Source organism: Musa acuminata, chromosome BXJ2-9, assembly GCF_036884655.1.
Source record: "Musa acuminata AAA Group cultivar baxijiao chromosome BXJ2-9, Cavendish_Baxijiao_AAA, whole genome shotgun sequence".
Lineage (NCBI taxonomy): Eukaryota > Viridiplantae > Streptophyta > Magnoliopsida > Zingiberales > Musaceae > Musa > Musa acuminata.
The window spans coordinates 46,337,869-46,360,650 of NC_088346.1; the positions used below are offsets into that span (position 1 = coordinate 46,337,869).

General features: G+C 38.1%; 1 protein-coding gene across 2 annotated transcripts; it reads left to right on the forward strand.

The window, feature by feature from the left end:
• Positions 1-486: 486 nt before the first annotated feature.
• Positions 487-21,731, forward strand: LOC135623657 (serine/threonine-protein phosphatase BSL3-like). 2 transcript variants are annotated; one of them, XM_065126867.1, is made up of 21 exons: positions 487-1,186; positions 1,461-1,521; positions 1,708-1,786; positions 1,977-2,056; positions 2,142-2,236; positions 2,346-2,445; positions 5,894-5,963; positions 13,552-13,653; positions 13,744-13,825; positions 14,534-14,713; positions 17,827-18,100; positions 18,272-18,515; positions 18,740-18,910; positions 19,252-19,490; positions 19,791-19,875; positions 19,991-20,089; positions 20,167-20,366; positions 20,460-20,535; positions 20,637-20,772; positions 20,850-20,989; positions 21,077-21,731. In XM_065126867.1, the coding sequence occupies exons 1-21, from the start codon at positions 835-837 to the stop codon at positions 21,158-21,160; spliced, it is 2,949 nt and encodes a 982-aa protein (XP_064982939.1). In that variant the 5' UTR covers positions 487-834; the 3' UTR covers positions 21,161-21,731. The 2 variants fall into 2 exon arrangements, with proteins under 2 accessions (XP_064982939.1, XP_064982940.1); XM_065126868.1 differs by lacking the exon at positions 487-1,186 and having other exon boundaries at positions 1,491-1,549.
• The last annotated feature ends 1,051 nt before the right edge of the window (positions 21,732-22,782 follow it).

A 22,782-nucleotide genomic window follows, 5' to 3' on the forward strand; every position in this document is an offset into this window, starting at 1 on the left:
CACCGGCGCAGCCGGTAACTATGGGGGCCACACCGGTTGTGGGACCCGGAAGTTCGACGGCCCAGATCGCGCTCTGCCAGTTCCTGAAAACACCGGAGTTACACGTGGGTAAAGCAGCGGAAGCCATACAAAAGAGGCATAAACAAAAATATATATAACAGATCAAAGAAAGCTACGTCATATACCCGACGCCATCGGTTTCTCGTACTTCTCATTGGGCCCCAAAATTTTACCAATAAAAAAGGAAGTAACCTTCGCTGGTAGGAAATGAAGTACTTTTCTGAAACGAGAGATTTGTTTCGGTCTCTACAGTTGAAATGTGATTGGAAGAACGGCGCGACCGTGTGGGCCCCACTTTTTTCTTCCAACCAAAATTCAGGTCAGAGTGGTTGGTATAAATTGAAGTGCTGTTTTCGAAACGAGAGTATTGTTTAGCCCTTTCGATTTATTTCCGGTTCTTCTATTTTTTATGGTTTGCTTCTATTTGCTTTCCGCGAGGGCGATCGATCGAGGGGGAAAGAGAGAGAGAGAGAGAGAGAGAGAGAGAGATAGGGGGGGCGATAAGGGAAGCGAATCCGAGGAGGGAAAGGTGATCCCTTTCTTCCGCCTTCCCCTCATCATTTCTTGGTCTCGATCCGATACGGGCGGAAGATTCGGGGGGTCAATTGGGGTCGCCACCGGCCGATGCGGTGATCTCGAGTCCGCCTCGCGTGAAACGACCTGTGCGATGTCGGCGCCTTCTGCTGCGCGCCGGAGGAGCTGTCGCCGTTTACCGGGGTTGTAGGTCGTCTTCTTCACCGTTCCTGACGCCCGCCGCCGGTGGCAGCTGCGGTGATGGACGTGGACGCCGCGATGTCGACGAATTCAGACCACGATCTGGTCTTGGCGAACCACCACGACGGCTCGGGCGAGCCCTCGTCGCCTCCGACACCGGCGGCGGGGCAGGGGCAGCCCGTTCTCGCGGGGCCGAGGCCGGCGCCGACGTATAGGGTGGTGAATGCGATCATCGAGAAGAAGGAGGACGGGGCTGGGTGCCGCTGCGGGCACACGCTCACGGCTGTCCCGCCTGTTGGGGAGGAGGGCACGCCAGGGTACATCGGCCCGCGGCTTATTCTGTTTGGCGGCGCGACGGCGCTGGAGGGCAATTCGGCCGCACCGCCATCCCCCGCAGGGACTGCTGGAATCCGTAAATGCTCTTTCTGGATCTCTCACCTTCAGAAGTTATAACGAATCCTTTCACTAGATGAAACTTCATTAGTGGCGATTTTAGTCCTCTGATAGGTAGATTTAGGGATTTGTGGAGTTTTGGTGAATTCTATGGAGGTTGTCTTAGGTTTTCAGGGGAAAAGTGAGACGTACAATATAGGTTTTCATGAATATAATTGGATCTGGTGTAAATATGCATACTTGAAAACTATGTTGTTTGTTTTACCGAACTGCCATTTTTTTTGTTCTTGCAGGTTTGGCAGGTGCAACAGCTGATGTTCATTGCTATGATATGCTTTCAAACAAATGGACAAGGTGTGAATATCAACCAACCGATGAATTGGTTGTACTACATGCTCCTAGTCTCATTAATCTGTATTTGATGTAGCTAATATGAGAAAAGAAACAATTTTGTAGGAGTAACATGTTGTTCAGTGTTTTAATGATCCCTTCAAGCAGTTCTGAAGTAATTATGATGGTTGTTCTGTTATGTGTTATCAGATTGACACCACTTGGTGAACCACCATCGCCCAGGGCTGCACATGTTGCAACTGCTGTGGGCACCATGGTGGTAATTCAGGTATCTTCATAATCAATGTTTTGATAATTTTACTTTATGGTTCTTTATTCAAGATATTACGGTCATAGATGGTTTTGTAGATGGCTGTTCATGTGAAGCTATCTAATATATCGATGTTTCTCTCTGCAGAATAAAATTCATTCAATTTCTAGTTCTCAGTGCCAAATTTTCTTTTTGTGACTATATTCAGGGTGGAATTGGCCCTGCTGGTTTGTCGGCTGAGGATCTTCATGTTTTGGACTTGACACAACAGCGGCCACGGTGGCATAGGTGATAGTCTAATCCAAGCAATCATCTTGACCACTGTGTATGCTTTGCAGTTATAAGAGCTGATTAAATATATTAATGAATGTAGAGTTGTTGTCCAAGGACCTGGCCCAGGACCACGTTATGGGCATGTGATGGCTTTGGTTGGGCAAAGATTTCTATTGACAATTGGTGGAAATGATGGTAGGTTTATGCAGATAAAATCATGTTTTTACATACTCCGAAACAATATATATTTCTGCATTCATAGTTTTTGTTGATGAGGCTCACGAGAAAGAGTAAATTATATCAGGTAAGCGGCCTCTGGCTGATGTTTGGGCTCTAGACACTGCTGCCAAACCCTATGAATGGAGGAAATTGGAACCAGAAGGTGAAGGTCCACCTCCATGCATGTGAGTAATTGAGAGTTTGTTTTCTCCATCGAGGTTGTTGTTAAATGAGTCTTCAAATGCAGATAATTTGGCACTTCATTTTAATTTAGTGCCTGGCCTCCAGTTAATAACACTATTTCTTATGTCCTAATCCAATAAAAAAGAATTGATGGAAACATGTGAACAGTGCTAGTTTGGAGTAATCTTTTCATAGTTATCTACACATAAGAAATTTATGTTTGTTTTACCTATCAATGACTATCTTGCAATATTATTGAAGGCTTTTGCTAAGGTCTTTTGGAGCCTAGGCATAAGGCAAGCTCACTGAAATAAGGCATACTTAGTGTGTAAATTTATTAAAACACAACATTAATATTAATTAAACATGAGTGAAAATTTACTTAACATTTAATGTCGTCTAAATGATTACATTGGTTCTTGCTTAATAGTTTAAATTGTAGAGTATTTTTCTTTTCATTGCACTACTTGTGAATGCAATGATGTAATTTGGAATCCTGCATAAATTGACAAATCTTAGAAAATCAGAGGGAACAAAAATATAAAAGAATGGACACACTGACACAGTACATTAAAAAAACAAAACAGAGATGAAAAAAGATGCATTGGAAGACGAAGACAAGGCAGAAGTAGTAGAAGAAAAAATGTCACAAGCGGCAAAAAACTCGGGAAAAAAGCTTGGAAGAGTGGCAGCAACAGCAGTAAATCAGAGAATCTGGTATATCAGAATAACAGTAAAGGCATGAGGAACAACGGGTCAGCAGTAACACCAAGAACGGAAAAACATCTGTGAAGTGTGAACAAGTGAAAGAAAAATCAGTAGTAGTAATCAGATAAAAATAAATGTTAGCGTGGCTGCGTGGGACAATAAATGGTTTAGAGCCTGGAACTTTTTTCTTCTCTATCTTCTCCTAGTCTACCTGATATGTTAATAGAGATAAATGGTCACAATAGAAACCTTTTTGTATATGCATTTATAACACTGTAGATTCCGAACCTTTCCTCACCTAAGGTTCAAACACTTCAGTTAGATGCATAAAAGGCAGGCGTCATGTGCGCTTTGCGCCTCAGCCAGGACACACTAGGTGCATGCCTTTTATTTGCTTGATTTGACTGTGTGAGCCTAACATGAAGATCAATTTGAGCTAAATTCAAAATTGAGTTAATGGCGCTTAGGTTGATTCTAGAAGTTTTAGGCTTAAGGTTTTTATTTTTTGGGGTATTCTTGGACATATTTTTATGGGTATTTTATAGGTTTAACTTTTGTGATAGAGATTTTTTAATATTCCAGTTATTTTTGGACTTATTTTGTTATAATATTAAGAAAGAATTTTTTTAGATTATCTACTTTGGTAGTTGTCCATGTCTACTTTAATGATGTTGACAAAATCAGCTTATTATCTGGCATTTACATACATGAATGATGTATTGCTGGTGGCACAAGAAACTATATAGCACTAAACCAGGAGTTGGAAATGGTAATGGAGATGGAGTGGAGTGGCCTAGCTTTTGATCTGTTTTGGCTCTCCTTTTTTTGCCCCTCTAGTGTTTCTTCTTTCTTTTTCAACAATACAAAAATTGTGGTTGAGTGGTGCCCCCGGACTTGATTTCGGGAACAATTGTTAGAGGGCTTTTATCTGCTGGCATTTGCAATGAATCTGATTGGGACTTTGTGTAGTCATCACATCAACATGTTTCATGAATAGGGAGTGAATTAAGAACGAAGTAAGATAGGAAGGGGGGAAAAGAGAGTTTCTATAACAGTTGGAATATCCTGCTTATCAGTGCATAATTCATCTTAACAAGAATGGATGCAGACATAACACTGTATGGACACACCAACATGGAATATGTTTAAGAGAGTAGGGCAAGTTACAGACTTGAAACATGAACCAGACGGTAACCATATGTTTTTTAGATGATAAAATAATTTGATTATTTTATGATATATTATGTGAAATTTGATATCATGGTCATCATATGTGAACTTACAACAGCCAGTTCAAAGAAATACCACAAACTCATACGCACAAAATAAGGAGATCACTTGTATCATTCTAATTCAATTGTATCAGATATAGTACCACGATAAACATGTTTGGGAGCCTTACATGGATGACATAAGCATTTTATGCATGTATCATAATTTAAGATGAAGTGTAGGTGATGCTTGTGGCCAAAGATGCTTTGAACTATCTGACATGTAAGAAGAGTACATGAAATGGACATAACAATGATGATCAAGTACCTATGCTACATAAAATTCATTTCTGGCAGATTATAACTTCATCTATTGTAGTTGCTAACGAAAATTTGATTGGACTGTTATAGGATTGGATAAGGGTTGACCCATATCCAATCCACTGAGAAATCAGGTAATGGAATTGAAACAAAATCTTAGTGAATCAAAAGTTTGATCATCATCCATCATTAATCTTTCTTGCAAGATCATTTGATTCTCTCTATTGACAAGTCTTCAAGATCTATTTCTTTCTGGATACACAAATGCTGGTAATCAAGAAGACCACCAGACGGTAGACAATTCACTCAATAATTTGCATTAATCTTTATGGTTTTATTGCTAGTAATATGTGATGAATTAAGTCATTAAGGATTCCTCTGAGTTTCATTTTTGTGTAGATACCTTAGAATTGTTAGATATTCTGCCTTTATAATTTTCTTAGTTGTTATGTAAGTTATTAAAATCTTTGTTTAAGATCTATATTACTCTTTCTCTGATTCTCTAGTTCTTCTATCTCCTAGAAAACTTTTAGTATTTGGATTCTATCTTTTAACAGATTATTATATTTATTGTCTGTAGTTCTATTTGTTGATCTGTTTGGATTTTCTCTATTATCCTCTGTACTCTAAAAAGAACCTTTTTGAGCTTTGTTGGTTAATTGGTTGTGCTTCCCCTCAGAGTACCACAGGGGCAGTGCTCCAATTTGTGATGTACATCTACCAAATAACTAGAGTTTGTCCAATTGATACTTGTTTTTCAGATGGAGCAACTTTTGATCATTATCCGTGCTCATGACAACCTTCCTGTTGAGACTAAAACCCAGGTGACTGATGGCAGTTTGTGATTTAAGTTAAAAGATAAGCTCCCAAATGATTTAAACCTGCTTATTTAGGCCATAAGGTCGAAGCTAAGGTGATTCAAATATGAACTGCCTTGTCCAGTAAACCTGATTATAATATTTAATATTTTTTTGCCATGTTTTATTGTTTATTTTCCTATACATGTGACTTTCCATTCTGGAGGTTGTAGCAAGCAAGCACTATGTACTTTTAGAATTATATGATGATTTTTCATGTTGATTGTGTGGTTGTATTTAAAACCAACTTTGTGGTTGATGAAGTTCTTAAGTTATGAAAATAGTTGTCTAGTTCTAATAAATAAAAAGTATCATTTGTTTAAAGTTTGATTTCACGTCCTGTTTTTGTTTAGGTATGCAACTGCTAGTGCACGTTCTGATGGTCTTCTTCTTCTATGCGGGGGGAGGGATGCAAATAGTGTGGTGAGTTGTTGCTTTTGATTAAGAACATACTGTCCTATCCCCAACTTAGGTCCACCAAGTGATGTTTCTGGTATAACTTAAATTTCCTGCTGTCTTTCTCGATCTGATTAGTTATACTGTATGGGCAGAAATGAATCTTCATTTTTCATTAGCATTGGGCATTTGATATATGATTAGTTGAGAAAGATAATAATTTGGCATTTGGTTGTTTACATTCTCCCTATATTTAATGGTTCAAAACTTCAAGTAGTACTGGTCTTGAAGTTGTGTCAGCCAGTGAAATATTGAGCAAAGTTTGGTATTTTGCCATATAGAACCATGCTGGCATCCTGTTGGACTGGTTTGTAGCACATGCTAGGCCATGTTGACACCCCGTATGGTTGGGTTTCCTGCTAACATCATTGGTACAATTAGTACAACTGCATTCTTAATTGTATTAAACTTTTCTCTTTTGTGATGAACATGATGAGAAGAGGGTTTAGTTGCAGTTGATGACAAAATCAACAGGTTTTCATGAAGAAAAACAAGATCACCATAGCTTAGCTTGGTTTTTATCTACTGGTGCTAGTCAAGAAGTGATTGGCAAGTGCTACTGGAGATCAGGGCTTTATTGTGCTGGTTGGTAAGCCTTGACTTATGATTTTAAATGACAAAGAAGAAAGGGAACCTGTCGATGTCTAGTGTCCTTATTGACCTGCAGTTTTAGGGAACTGGTCACAAGAGGCAATTGGATCTTTGCCAAGTGTGATCTTTTCTTTGAGCATCGGTGAGTTGTGGTCGCATTCACAGGTTTGTCGGAGGAAGTACTATGTTATACCAAATAAAAAACTACAAGTTTTGGTCTATATGCTGCTGAAACCATAAAATTTTGACCAAAGCTCAGTGAAGCAGCTTCAAACTTGGGCCAGATTGACCTGCTAGGTGTCTATTTGTTGTATTTACCAGGCAATATGCCTATGGACTGAAATGACCATCCTCGAGTCTATAACATGTGTTTTTACTTAAGCAGGCAATATTGCTGCTGAAATGTGGTTTTTATTGTATCCTTATCGAATGTGGATATGCTGTATGTTTCTTCTTAGATTTTGGAGTTTCTCATCTTCATTTATGTTTTTGGTGTGCTACTGTTAGTTATTATTTAAAATTTTAAATAGATAAATAAATATATTGAAACAACTTTTTTACTATGTGGATAATTGCCATGCCATACTAGAAGTCTAGAAGGCAACAAAGGTAGCTTCATGACTTTGCCAATAATTTCTGTGCCCATTCTAGTCAGTTGCTAGCATGTTACATGTTCCCACCTGCTGTGCTAATTGAACCCACAGTGTCATGCATTTGAGACTAAACTAGAATTTGTATAAAGCATGTTTAAACATGTTATGCCTATAAAATTTGGTAATAGCAAGGTTTAAAATTCTGGCTGGTGCCAATATGGTCAGTGTTTGGACCAGTAGGGTTCCAGTATGGACCGATGCATCAACAATTGGAGTTCAGTACTGTCTGAACCAAAAGAAAGGGGCAGAGACGACGGAAGGAGGAAGAACATGATTGGTGACAGGAGGTGGGAAAGGAGACAGAAAGAGGAGGTGAAGAAGAAGCAATAACCTAATGATGCAGCAGGGTGACAATGAGGCGGTGGGAAGGAGGAAGAGGCAGAGGGGGTTGAGAGAAAGAAGAGCATGCGATGAAAGTTTAACAAAATACAACTGCCAAAAGCTACAAAAGAAAATGATAGGGGTACCGGGTAATGATAGGCTAACTGCTTGGTCTCAGTTTTAACCATGCCCAGTTCTGTGTAGTACCAGTAAAAGTATGGATCGGTCTAGGTTTTCTAATCTTTGGCTGAGGTTTGTATTATGTTTCATAGACCTATTTAAACATGAAAGGATATTAGTCTCTTGTACTATATGTTATTCCAAGAGGTGTTTTGTAAACATTCCATGTAGTGTAACCTACTAAATGATATAAGCTGTACAATCTGGCTGTCACTTTTGTCCATGTAATCAAATCCCTCATTTAGGTATAATTTTTTATTTCCTTTTTCGCTAATGAGATTTAGGACATAATTATCCAACATACCAAATAGGATGATGTTATTTTTGTCAGTAAATTAAACGAAAATAAATATTAAATAAATACAAAAGTAAAAAAAACCTAATGTGGAGGGCTCACCTTCTCCTATTTAAGGGGAGGGATTCATCTTCTTCATTTCTCACCAAGCCAAGCCTAATAGTGGGAGGAATGAGGTGTTGCATCCTACTAAGGATAGGTAGGTTCTCTTCCTTCAAAAATAAAAAATTTCTTTGATTCCTTTAAATATTTAAAATCTTCTTTTAGATTAAAACATGTTATGATTTTTCATGTTATATATAGTTTTAAAATATTCTTTTATTCTTTTAAATGTTTAAAATTTTATTGTCAGATTAAAACATGTTATAATTATTCATGTTATATAAAGTTTCTAAAATTTTCTATTATCCCTTTAAAGATTTAGAAATTTATTTTAGGTTAAAACATATTGCGATTATTCATGCTATATGTGGTTTCTAAAATTTTTATCTTGGATGCATGATATTTGATTTCTTTTGGATTTATACAATACTTGATTAAAAATATTGTTTTATCCTTTATGCAATTATATATTTTTAATCTACTACTATTTATTATATTTAATGATTCAATACTAATGAATAAATATTTTGATTATAATTTCACGTTGTCATAATTTGAAATTAAGGAAATTGTTTAGAATTTGGGTTGAGATCAGCCATCAGGCTAGGCCCAGCCTGTAGGATAGGTTGTAGCCCGTAAACTAGGCCCAGCGAACAGGCCATGCCTAGCTAGCAGGTGAGACCCAACTCATAGGTCTAGCCTTAGCCCGTAGGCTAGCTTGGTCCAACCCAACATGGGTAGTCATGTGCACTACACAAGACTAGTCCATGGGCTATGGGTTGGCCCAACCTAGTGTGGTGCATGCACAGCCATGTGCAGTGCACATAACCAATACATGGGCTGGCCCAATCTTGCCCAGTGTTACGCAATCTAGCCTATTGCCCTTATTTTGTTTGATTTGGGCATAAACATTGATTGAACTAAATCAAATATAATCAGTTTAGATCGATTCAAGGTGATTTCGAATCGGTTTAACTTATTCAATTTGTTTAACCTAAATTGAATCCAATCTAGTCTAAATTACACTAGTCTAAGGTAGTTCCAGACCGGTTAAATGAGGATTAGAGATCGATTCGGTTAGGTTCTAGCGAAATCGAGTTTAATTAGATCGATTGAACTATGGTTCAAGTTGATATTATTTGAGTTTAGTTGAGGGCTAATTGATATTATTTGACATTAATGATGTTTGAAAGAGACATTTCAATGTATTATTCTATCTTGATATATACATGACTAGTATGAGATGATATTGTTTCCTTGTCGAGGGTAGGTAGGGTGATTCCCTTCGAGGATTAACGGGCTATCAGATGTGGCGGTTGGATGGTTCCTCTAATTGTTGTTGGGAGAAATATGGCCTCATCTTGGCCGATGAGGGATACCACTTCATCCGTTGTCAGGAGTGTGATATGAGTTTGTCTCCATTCATTGATAGGAGAATACAAACTCATCTCGTAAGGTAAAGCCTCTCCATCTGTTGTTGGGGGAGTGCTCTTTGAGGTATTTGATATATGCCAAAGGGATGATTAACCTTTGGTAATGTATTTATTCTACAGTTGACTTGTAAGGGATCCTACTCACCATTACTAAAATATCTTTGTTTTATTTTTACTTTTAGAGCAACCTCCCAGTAGTATCAGATCGGATTTTAATATAGAACAAACCTTTCTCTATCACTAGGTAGAGCTAGTTGGATTTATTTTTGAGTTGATATCATTATGTTTCTCAACAATCAACACTTGCATGATACTTTGAAAGCCAGTCTATACCCAAAATAGCATCAAAGTCTCGAAACTCTAGTAGAATAAGATGTACTAGCAAATCACGAGTTTCAATCAAGGTATGCAATACCAGGCGGTACGTATCGGTCCGTCAACTGACCGGTACACGGACCACCCATTACCGGACGAAACGAAATATATATATATATATATATATATATATATATATATATATATATATATATATATATAAACGAGGCGACGTCGCCTTTTATAAAAATATTTTATATATAAATATCTTTATAAATAAATAAATAAATAAATAAATATATATATATATATATATATATATGAGACGACGTCGTCCCGTGTGGGAGAAGGAAAAGGCAATGTCGTCGAGGCGATGCGACGTCGCCTTTTATAAAAAATATATATAAATATATAATCTTATATATATATATAAACGAGGCGACATCGCCCTGCCTGAGAGAAGAGAGAGGCAACGTCGCCGAATTATATATATATATATATATATATATATATATATATATATATATATAATTTACCGAGCAGTATATCGAATGGTATATCGCTCGGTATACAATATCGTACTGTACCGAGCGAACGTCGAAACTCTAGTACGGTACGATATTGCATACCTTGCTTTCAATAGTAACAATGCAGTTTTTAAATATCTGATCAGTTATCAGAGAGTTTCCAATTGATGTTGTTTTCATGAGCAATCCTTTGATATGTGCCTCGGTTGTTGACAAAAGAAGCATACACGTCCCACGGGGCATGAGATGGAAACATGATCAGTCTTCTCACAAAAATAACATCTTATGACAACTTGATTACTGGGAGCTCTTGCCTGCTAGTGTCTAGATTGTCTACTCTTGCTTTTTTTTTTTACGGTCCAAAGTGTGATCTCCTAAACGCAGATGGTGCAACACTAAAAGGTCGTTTCGATCCTTTACATGTTGCAATTCATTATCCAATTTTTTTACCACCAAAGTTTGATTGAGTACTTCAACATGTGTTGATAAAATCAATATAGCAACAAACTTTCTAATTGACGGACAAAGTCCCCTCTCAAAGTGATGAGCTATCTGATGTTCATTGACGGCAATATGTGGAGAGAACTGAGCCAGCTTAGTAAAATAATTATCATACTCTATCACAGTCCTACTTCCCTGATGGATGCTAAGAAACTCTTGTTGCTTCTCGAAGCAAACTGAATCAGGGAAGAATTGCTTATAGAATGCATTTTTAAATTGCTCCCAAGTCACCACATTGCCTCTTGCCTCCAACATCTTCCTTTTTGAGGTTTACCAAGTGTCTGCCTTCTCTTCCAAAATGAAAGAAGCGAAAGGCACCTTTTGATTTGCCCTACATTCGATAGCTTCAAATGTTTTCTTCACTTGAAGGATTCAACGTTCAGCAAAGATTGGATCTGGCTTGCCCTCGAAAATAGGTGGTCCCAATCTCTTAAAGTGATCGAAAGTGTCATTTCCACCCCGTAGAGCTTCATCTCGCTCCTCCTAACACTTAAATTAGCCTCTGATAGTATTGAGGACTCCGTGTACATCATTTAGAGCATTGCCAGGTGCTGAAACACGAGGTGCATTTTGTGGTGTTGGAGAATTTGGCATATAATCTGTCACGACTCGGGGCTAATAAGCTAACTGGCCCATTAACTTTGTTTGACCTAAACTATTGGTCAAAATGCTTGAGTTGAAGTGATAGTAGCATACTCATCAGACCCTCATAGGTCAATCTTAATTTTACTCATTTTCGATGTAAGACTAATCGGGGTGTTACAGTCAGTGATTTAAAAAGCGCTAGGCGCCAAGGTCCAAAAACGCCCGAGGCGCTAGGCACTTGCCCAAGCGAAGTGAGGCGCCGAAATATAAAAATATATAATATAATTAATAAATATAATTATTTAAATTTTTAAATAAAAATATGTTATTAAACTAATATAATAAATACAAATACTATTACTAGCATACTGTTAACTGTATACTGTATACTGTTAACAGTATACTATCGAAAGAGAAGAGTGTAAGGGAAGAGTCGGAAGACCGAGGGTGTTGATTGAGAAGAGAGGGAGCGGCAGTTGCGAGCGACGGTAGCGGCAGCAGCGAGCAGTAGCAGCGACAGCGGGAACGACAAGCGGTGATAGTGGCACCGGCAGCAGCGGAAGCGGCGAGCGGAGACAGTGGCAACGGTAGCAGCGAGCAGCGGGAGCGGAGATAGTGGCAACAGTAGTAGCGGGAGTGGGAGCGGCGAGCGGCGACAGCAGCAGCGGCGGCAGTAGCTTGAACGGCGAGCAGGGTTAGGGTTGAGGAAGTCATGCTGATATCGGTGCTTTAGTTGGTTCGACGGAGACCGAACCAGACCTCAAACGCTGGTTCGATCGCTTGGTTTAACCCAGGCGCTCGCCCGAAGCGCCCGGTGCCTGGGCTCGGGCGAGCGCCCAGGCGACGCCTCTTTGAAACGCACGACTTGGAAATGAAGCGAGGCGCTCGGGCCTCGCCTCGCCTCGCCTGAGCGCCTAGGCGAGTGCCCGAGCACGTTTTTAAATCACTGGTTACAGTCCATGCCCAACAAATACTACACATTTTTTAGTTTCAAGATTCTAAGTCTTTACTTATCCAGGTAAAGACTAAAATTTAATTTCCACCTTACACAACTAGTTGGAGGTGAGTAGCGGTTCGAGTTGGATTACTTTCATATTGTATAAACTACTAATTAAAGATATTTGTGTGATTATTATTATTTGTCACTCATAAGTAGAAGTCACTAATGTACCAAAATCAACCATAAACTTCTGTTATACCTTTAGATGTTAAGCCAATTTAATTATCCTATCCTTGTTTGTATATCTAGTTTCATACAAGAATAAAGACTTAAAATCCTTTTTTGTATCCCACATGTGTTTTCCAATTATGTTGACCTTAAAAATGACCAAGTTGATTACAAGGTCGAAAGGACAGGGATTGATCTTGGGATCAACAATGGAATTTTGGGACCAGGAGATAATATGGTCAGTTGGAGTTTAAAAATATTTTTAACAGAAATAGTAAACAGAAAAAGTAAAAAAGCTAGCAAACTCATTTAACAATAAGCTGAAGAGCATTATCGGGTCAATCAAACTGGATATTTCCTTAAAAAGAAAAGAGGATTATAAGGTCAATGATATATGTGTGATGCAAGCCGAAGTAATTTTCAGAACAGATTACAAAGAAGTCTCCAACAAAATGCACATAATAACCCTCCTAAACTTAAATGTAGGTGTTTAGGATATGTAATTTACTCCAGAGGGTCTTGTCATAAAACAAAATACACCGAGAAATTTGCATGTTTGGATGGGATGGCATGATGATGTGACCAGTCTGAATTGGTCACAACTTATGATTGGTCTGGCAGAGGCAGACTTAATTGACCCCCATCATGAGATCAGCATACCTTAACTTTTCTACTGTTTTGTGTGTGGGTCCTGCTGAACCTGATTATTTGTTTTTTGATCATAGCTTACTTAGCTAATGTAGCATTTACATTGTTCCTTTTCTAAAGGTTTGTCTCATTAAGACATGACAAGGTAATAAGATCACCTTGTATAATTATTAAATATACTTAACTTTCTGTTTCCGAGGTGAGCTGATAAGTGAAAATTTATGTTGATTCTGTAGCCTTTATCCAGTGCTTATGGTCTTGCAAAACATAGGGATGGGCGTTGGGAGTGGGCTATAGCTCCTGGTGTCTCTCCATCTCCAAGATACCAGCATGCTGCTGTAAGATTCTCATATTTTGCCCCTTTCTCCTATCATCACTGCTTATGATTTAACCTGATCCATTTACGTTAAGAAGCATTGTTCTTTTAGGTCTTTGTTAATGCAAGACTTCATGTGTCTGGAGGGGCTCTTGGTGGTGGACGCATGGTAGATGACTCTTCAAGCATTGCAGGTAGTTTCTGCTCAAACTAGTGTAGGACTTTTAGCTAGCCTCATTTCACAATTGGATTGTTCTAATAATATTAGGCCACCTTACATATATAGATTTCACTTTTTATTATTTTAAGCTGTATATATATTGAATATTTGAAGATGATATGCATTAAATTAGTATACAATTTGCATCAAGATCTTCATTGACAATCATCCTCAGGAGTTAAGATAATGGTTTGAAATTTCAAGCAGATCGATGTGTACCACCCAGTATTTACTGTTTTTTTCTCCCATGTAATGGTTCAGTGCAAACATATGAAGTGCATAATGTGGTTGCACACATGCTTGTAAATGATTTTATTGAATGCTTTCTCTATTGTTTTGGAGCACTGTTTTTGTTCTATAAATTATTTTTACAGCAATTGTGCTTTGGCTTATTGTTCATATCCCTTGCTGTCAATTGTCTACCAAATAATATATACAGAAGCAAGTTATGTGATGTGTTATGTAGTCCACATGGTTGTTTCTTGTCACAAGCAATGAATTAAAATGATCAGTTCTTCCTCTGTTTGTATTAATGTGTTACAGTGGCTATTAATTTCTTGTTTCATGAATTCTTATTAAAATTTCTCCACAAAATAACATTAAGGATGATTGTCTTGGTTTCCTTGTGATAAAGTCCTACGAGATATTAAGTGCTATTGTGTGTTTTTCTTTTTTGTGGTAGTGTTGGATACTGCTGCTGGAGTTTGGTGTGATACAAAGTCTGTGGTGACAAGTCCCAGGACAGGTAGGTATAGTGCAGATGCAGCTGGCGGTGACGCATCTGTTGAGCTAACACGGCGTTGTAGGCATGCAGCTGCTGCAGTTGGTGATTTGATCTTCATTTATGGAGGGTTACGTGGAGGTAGGAGTATAAACTGATTTATCTGTAGTAAATGGGATGCATTTTTCCTAACAGAATATTCCGTTTTTTTCCTCTCTTTTTGTCCTCCTTTGCAAGGAAAAAGAAGAGAAAAAAGGGGGATATATCTCATGAAAATGTCTATGAAATTTAAAATCAACTCCTGAACTTCTTATGCTTGCCATTATTTTGTTAGTTATAAGCAATTTTCTTGGTTTGGACCAAGGTTCACAATTTTATGCATAAGTACTGTTCTAGTCAGGTTCACATGTCTACTGTATCAGTTGTTACCAGTGTACAACACTTGGTACACTGTTCATGTCAAGGTTTGAAACAAATTTAAAATGCTGAAAAAATAAAAAAAGAAACTGCCCCTGTCCTGTTTACCTTGGTCCATGTACTGATAACATGTCGGACCTGTAGATACTGGCCGAACAGAACCGTATTGGATGGTGTTGTGAACCTTGGTTTGGACAATGATTTTTCTTGGTTTTGCCTTGTGTCTTGAACTTCTACATCGATTGACAAATTGGTTAGTATGGAGAGATGCATAGACCACTTTCATCAATATTTCCAATTGAAATTTTCCATATTATTTGGTTGTTCATGGTTGGGTTAGAAAACAAAATATGCCCAATGCCAATGTTAGATGTACTTCAATAATCCAAAAATTCAACTTCTGCATTATACCAGATACCTTTCTTAGTACTAGCATATTTGTATAAGATTAGCCCAAGTAAACTATTGAACCTTCATGAATACAATATTTTATTACTTTTAGAAATATCATATTTGTCCTGGTATTATCAGGTAGGCGTAAGTATTTTCGCATATAGCACCCAAAATGTTATGATCTTCTGGGGTTGATGTGTTTGTTTAGAATTAAGCATTTCAATTAAGATGAGTTTGTTATTGGGGCTTGAAACAATTTACAATAGAAGTCATGCAGCTAGTTTGGGGTTTACATATGATTGCAAGTGTCATTTTAGTTTTGGATGTTTGACTGTGCTGATTAATGAAAGGATGATGCACAATTCTCCCAGACCTCTGTCCTGTTGTTAATTTATGATGCAATAGCATAAATTTAAGACTATAGGAAAAGCCCGAGAAAAGAAGAATAAATGTTATACTATCATGGCAAACTTGACCTGAAAACACAACATTTGAAAGACATCATAGTTTCTTTGTAGTTTGTAATCTTTAATGAAACCATAAACTGAAGCATCTTTGGTTGGACCCTGGAGCACGATTATTTTAAATATTGATTTTGCAGACACGTGACAGAGATTAACTTCCTGAAATTAGCTATATATGATTGCATTAACTCAATTATGTAGAGTGAAATAGTTAAGAGAAAGCTGAAAGAATAAAGGATTTTCATATTCCACCATTTTGGAAGAGATTAACATGACAGAAAACAAATAGGAGACAGCAATGGGATTTTCACCAGACAGATTGTGTTTTAAATGATATTATTTCATTGTTTCTAAACTTGTAGCTTCTATTACGCTTTAAATATAATGACTTCCAGGACATCTTCAGATTCAATTTGTACCCTAGTTTCAGAATCTATTGTGCCTGGAGTTAACCTATACATGGGAAGTGAGCGACACTTTTTTACATTGTTTTAGAGGGTGGTGGTCAGTTCAAATATTTGCAACTGCTGTTTAGAAACTTCAACTGCGACATTTGTGTATATGACCACATGTAATTAATCACAAACTGATGAGAAAATGTCTGTTTTGTGAGGAATTACAAAACTGGTGGTGGTCAGTTCAAATATTTGCAACTGCTGTTTAGAAACTTCGACTCCGACATTTGTGTGTATGACCACCTGGAATTAATCACAAACTGATGAGAAAATGTCTTCTTTGTGAGGAATTGCAAAATGATGGCTTAGATTAAGATGGTTACATCAATGAGATAGCACCAATGGGCATACGTAAGTTTTCTTTAGGTTCTAGTTGCTTATTTAGGGTGTCTTTTTTGTTCAAAATGTTTGTGACCAAGCACATCATGATCAAGAAATTCCTTTGAATGTCTTAAACTCATTCCTTAATATTACATTTATGTGTATAAACCTGCTTTGTTAGTTGACAGTGTGCATAATAACATGCAGTTTGTGACTGGTGTTGTATGCTCTTCATTTTTTTTATGAACATCACATTTGTTGGTTTTATGGTTCTTATTTATAGTGATAATTAATTAATTATATGCCTCATGATCAAGGATTTGTGAGGTTTCTTGCTTACATTAGTTTTCTAATGCTTCTATGTTAGGATTTGTGACCAGTTCCTTTTTGATACCAAGGATTGAAATTTTATACCATACCGGGGTTTCGTGTTTTGCTCGGTATGGTACAGTACAGGTGTATCGAGCGATACGCTACGGCATACATACCTTTTGGTATGCTTAAAAAAATATTAAAATTAATTTTAATATTAAATATATATAATCACAGAAATTAAAATAGCTAATGATGGTGTGCTTAAAACGATATTAAATATATTATATTTAAACGATACTAAAAATGTAAAAAATATATAACTTAGCAGCGCCTGAACCCTAGGCGAATAGCTGCGGCGTCGAGGGATGGCAGTGGGCGCTGCAGCGAAGGAGTGGAAGAAGAAAAATCTTCTTCGGTGTCGAGGGAACGATGGTAGCAGGCACCGAAGAGCTGCAGCGTTGAGGGAGCGATGGCAACGGGCGCCGCAGCGAAGAAGAAGATGATGAAGAAGAAGAAGGAGGAGGAGGCGGCACCAAGTACTATTTATCGAAGCTTCTCCCTCTTCTTCGAACGCCTCTTCCTCCTGGTCTCGCCTCGCCTCGCCTCGCCTCGCCTCGCCTCGCCTCGCCTCGCCTCGCCTCGCTGCAGCCGGGCTGATACCACCCGGTAGCAGGCTGTCCGCGTGCCGGTCAACTGGCGGACTGGTATGTACCGCTCGGTATGGGCGGTACCATTCGGTATTGCAAACCTTGTTTGATACTAATATTTTTTGGGAACTAGTGGAAATGTTTTCCTATATATTAATAGGATTTTGGTTCATATGACCAATTGCAATAAATGCTTGTCAAAATGCTTTTGTTCAGTTAACTAGAATGTGGTTTTTCTGCAGGTGTGCTTCTTGATGATTTACTTGCTGCTGAAGATCTGGCTGCTGCTGAAACAACAAGTGCCGCTTCCCATGCTGCTGCTGCAGCAGCTGCTACAGATGTACAAGTAGGAAGGGCACCAGGAAGATACCTGTATTCTGATGAAAGATCGAGGCAAGATATTCCTGAAACAGCTCCAGATGGTGCAATCATGGTGGGAACTCCTGTTGCCCCACCTGTCAATGGAGATATATATACTGACATAAGTCCTGAAAATGCCATGCTTCTGGGACCAAGGTTGTCTAGGAGTTATGACTCATTTCCTTTTTTGACTTACTATGTTTTGTCAAATTTCGACTTAATTGCCATGTGTTTGTTAGCTGTAAATAGCTGATGTGCTCTCTTGCAAATTAGGTCAGATAGTCTAATAATTGATGGAATCTGTTGCTTGTGATGAACTTGGTGCAGGGAACTGAACAAAGGTGTCGAGTATTTAGTTGAAGCCTCAGCAGCAGAGGCTGAGGCTATCAGTGCTACTTTAGCTGCTGTAAAAGCACGGCAAGTTAATGGTGAAGTTGAACAATTGCTTGATCGTGATCGTGGTTCAGAAGCTACACCAAGTGGGAAACTAATCTCAAGTATGGTTAAGGTGCCAGACCCTTCTGCAGCAAACAACACCCCACCAACTGGGGTTCGGCTTCATCATAGAGCGGTCAGTATAATAAAATGTCGACATGGTAGTTTGACCTTTTCTTGATCGTATGGCATGACCAATTAACAAATCACCAAGTTTGGCTCCATATTTCTTTTAGTTAATGATTTGTAAATAACTTCAATGTTGTCATTATATTTGCAAGTCCCAAATAGGCTTTTTGAACATCTGATCAGTCACTATTGCTTTCTTGGACCTTGAAACTCAACATGTTCATTATGCAGGTGGTCGTTGCTGCAGAGACAGGTGGTGCCTTGGGTGGCATGGTCAGGCAACTTTCAATTGATCAATTTGAAAATGAAGGCAGGCGCGTTAGTCATGGTACGCCCGAGAATGCAACTGCAGCTCGGAAGTTGTTAGATAGACAAATGTCTATAAATAGTGTGCCCAAGAAGGTAAACTTTGTTTTTACAAATGGAAAGCAAATTATAATATGTAGATGGAGAGCATGCATTTTAGAATTGCATCTTTGGCATGATTTATGAGAAATGTGATATTTTCTACTTAAGTCTATTAGCTTGGTAGATATTATAACATACTTAAGATACAAACTGCAGCAAATTTAAATGATTAAACTTTGTGTAGCACTATTAATAAAACATAAACTTAATAATTGAAACTCAGTAGTTAAGAATCTTCCTTAGCTTCCAAATTTGTATCCTTATATGTGTATCTGTCATGAATTTTCTAAAGAAACCCTCATCCAATTCTTTGGTATTTTGTAATGCTGATCCAGGTAATAGCACATCTTTTGAAACCTCGTGGTTGGAAGCCCCCAGTACGGAGACAGTTCTTCTTGGATTGCAATGAAATTGCAGATCTTTGTGACAGTGCGGAAAGAATTTTTACTAGTGAGCCAACTGTTCTACAAATTAAAGCTCCTGTTAAGATATTTGGTGATTTACATGGTCAGTTTGGGGACCTCATGCGCTTGTTTGATGAGTATGGTGCTCCTTCAACAGCAGGGGACATAGCGTGAGTATCTTGATTATGTGAATGAATTGTGACTTTATTTGTGAAAGTGATCCTGTATCAAAAGGGATTACAGTTTCCTTGGGTTGGCATAACATGCAATCATCTTTCATCTTTTTCTTCTGATTTTACTCTATGAGAGTTGCTTAGTACTACTGTACACACCAAGCTTATTTTATGTATTTTGTACTTTTATTTGCACATGTATTCCAAACTCTTTGCTTCCCAGTTTATAATATTCAGAATAGCACATGTATCACTTGTGTTCTGCTTGCAATGCTGACTTGCTTTTATGAAATTTAGTTATATAGATTATCTCTTCTTGGGAGACTATGTTGATCGTGGTCAGCATAGTTTGGAGACTATTACTCTTCTTCTTGCATTGAAGGTATTATTTGGATGGGATGCATGCATCTTCTGTTGGATTTAGTCTTTCTAGTGGCAGTCAAGATATAAGAAACTACTTATCTACTAAAGGAAATTGGTTTTTTTGGCACTTGCAGGTTGAGTATCCTCATAATGTACATTTAATTCGTGGAAACCATGAAGCAGCAGATATTAATGCTCTATTTGGATTCCGGATTGAGTGTATTGAGCGAATGGTACAAATAATTGTTTGTTATTTTTGAGGGTTTTTGAACAATTTCTCCCATTTATCTATTTTAATATCTGGAAACAGGGGGAACGAGATGGCATCTGGGCTTGGCATCGCTTTAACCGACTTTTTAATTGGCTACCTTTAGCTGCACTGATTGAGAAGAAAATTATCTGCATGCATGGTGGCATAGGTCGGTCCATAAATCATGTGGAGCAGATTGAGGATCTTCAACGGCCAATCACAATGGAAGCAGGCTCAATAGTTCTTATGGATCTTCTATGGTTTGTAATTTAACAGCTACAAGTAGCTTCTTTTCTTATTTGCATTTGATTTATCACGTAAATAATGTATTTGTCATTGTCCTAATAATTTAGGTCTGATCCGACAGAAAATGATAGTGTTGAGGGGCTAAGGCCAAATGCTAGGGGTCCAGGACTTGTCACGTTCGGGGTTGGTGTTTTAGCATCGACTTAATTTTTGTTTTTTTGCTTTTGTTTATCTTTTTGTTTTGATTTCTTTCGTCAATCTGATCTCTTTTCATATTACTGCAGCCTGACCGTGTTATGGAGTTTTGCAATAACAATGACCTCCAGTTGATAGTACGAGCACATGAGTGTGTAATGGATGGTTTTGAGCGTTTTGCTCAAGGGCATTTGATTACTCTTTTCTCTGCAACCAATTATTGTGGTAGGACTGGGTTTTTAACATGCTAAGCATCCCATGTTAGGTTCTCCCCCTTAATTCTTCTAATATCTTCTGTACAGGGACCGCAAATAATGCGGGGGCAATTTTAGTTTTGGGAAGAGACCTTGTGGTTGTTCCAAAACTTATTCATCCTTTGCCTCCTGCCATTAATTCCCCTGAAGCATCTCCAGAGCATCATACAGAAGATACATGGATGCAGGTATATAACATTCTTTCTTCTATAAACCTGGTTCTTGACTTTTTCTCTCGGCCTTCTGAACCTTTTATTGTTCCTTTCATGCATCAGGAGCTCAATGCCAACAGACCACCAACACCAACCAGGGGCCGACCTCAAACATCAAATGATCGTGGTTCTCTTGCCTGGATATAGCAATAATATGATATATTATAGTCAATCCTGTTCACTTGTCTGGGGCTCTTGGGATTATGGCCACCCCTTCTCAAAGACTCGGAACCATACCCCTTAGATTGATCCGACCACAATTGAGCTGTCAAGGTCTTGAATGGGTCAGCAAAAGAGCTACATCATGAAGCTGCAAAGAAAAAGCTGACATCAGGTTTGACTGAGCAATTCACACTCCACATACCATATGGCTGGTTCACTGCATCTTGGGTGTAACCAATCTGAAGTTGCCTCAGTTCCTCAGAAGTTTCTCCTGTGTATATGTAGCTGTTGGATAGGCGAATGCGTACGTGGTTTCTTTTCACCATTGGGATCATTGATAGGTTTGTTGTGTGCTATGTATTCTTTTGTATGTTCGGATTTCTCTTCTGTGACCACACGATAGTTTTGGTAACAGCAAGGTCTATTGGGAAGTCCTGTATAATAGATAATTCTACTTGCAGCACTCCTTTTGTATCTTCTTTGGTGCTGTTGGTGTAAGTTTTGTGCGGGAAACACAACTTTGAAGGTTGACAAGAAATTGTTGATGTTGAGGGCATGGGGATACATTTGGCTACTTGTTCTGAATGGTGTTTGATACAATTGTGTGCTTGTTATGTAAACTACAAATTTGTGCCCCTTTTCAAGGCAGTAATCACTACTTGGAATTCAAGTTACCAAGGTTGATCTTCCCCCTGACATGTTGTCAATCAAAATTAGAAATGCTGTGAAGTTGATTCCATCTGCAGGGGATTGATTTCACATGTATCCAATCAGTATGCTCTCAGTTTTCAGCTGTGTATTAGGATGAATGAACCTACCTTGTAGCATCTTCATGTTTATAATACTTGTGTCGACCATCAGTAATTACCACTCTTGGCAATACCATCTTATATTTTCTTCGAATCTTTTTTATTGTGAATGAATCCTTCATGTTTACAGGCATGTAACAGTTGAAAGTGATCCGTGTAATTATCGTTAACATGATTTTTGAATTTAATCCATTTATGTGATCCGAATTCATTACTATTATCAATGATATTAATTGACCCATGTAATACTATTATCATTACTATTATCAATGATATTAATGGCATCGCATCTTTGTCATGCCAATCCAAATAATTACAAAATCATCTTTATTGTGGCGAATCAAGTTTGGCTCAAATGTATGAACCAAACCATCTTTCTCAATTTTGATGATGAATCCTCATTAATTACAAAAGAAATGGAGAGTCTATTTATGTTTTGATTCTATTTATGTTTTGATTGTTACCCCTCGCCACATAACACTTGAGCAAGACATCCTCGTCATCGTAATAATTATATATCTACAAAACACAATAAGAAGAACGAGAGAGGGAGAAAGAAATTGAATGTGACCCCTCTCGCATAATCCATATACCAAAGAGAGTAAGGCGTGTATCATAATAATTATGGTTTGATGGTGTGTATTACTTTGTACCGTCTCTCTCCGTAATGTGAATGAAAAATACACACCATCAAACCATCAAATAGCAGCAGTAGATAGTAATAATTATTATAACAAGGCTGCGGAGGAAGAGAGATGGTGATGCGTAGTATGATGCCAAGGACGAAGGAGAGTATGA

Coding starts and splice junctions, on each gene's coding strand:
- LOC135623657 (XM_065126867.1), top strand. CDS start 835: ATGGACGTGGACGCCGCGATGTCGACGAATTCAGACCACGATCTGGTC. Junction 19,876..19,990: donor CTCTTCTTCTTGCATTGAAG/GTATTATTTGGA, acceptor TGGCACTTGCAG/GTTGAGTATCCTCATAATGT. Junction 20,536..20,636: donor CAGGACTTGTCACGTTCGGG/GTTGGTGTTTTA, acceptor ATATTACTGCAG/CCTGACCGTGTTATGGAGTT.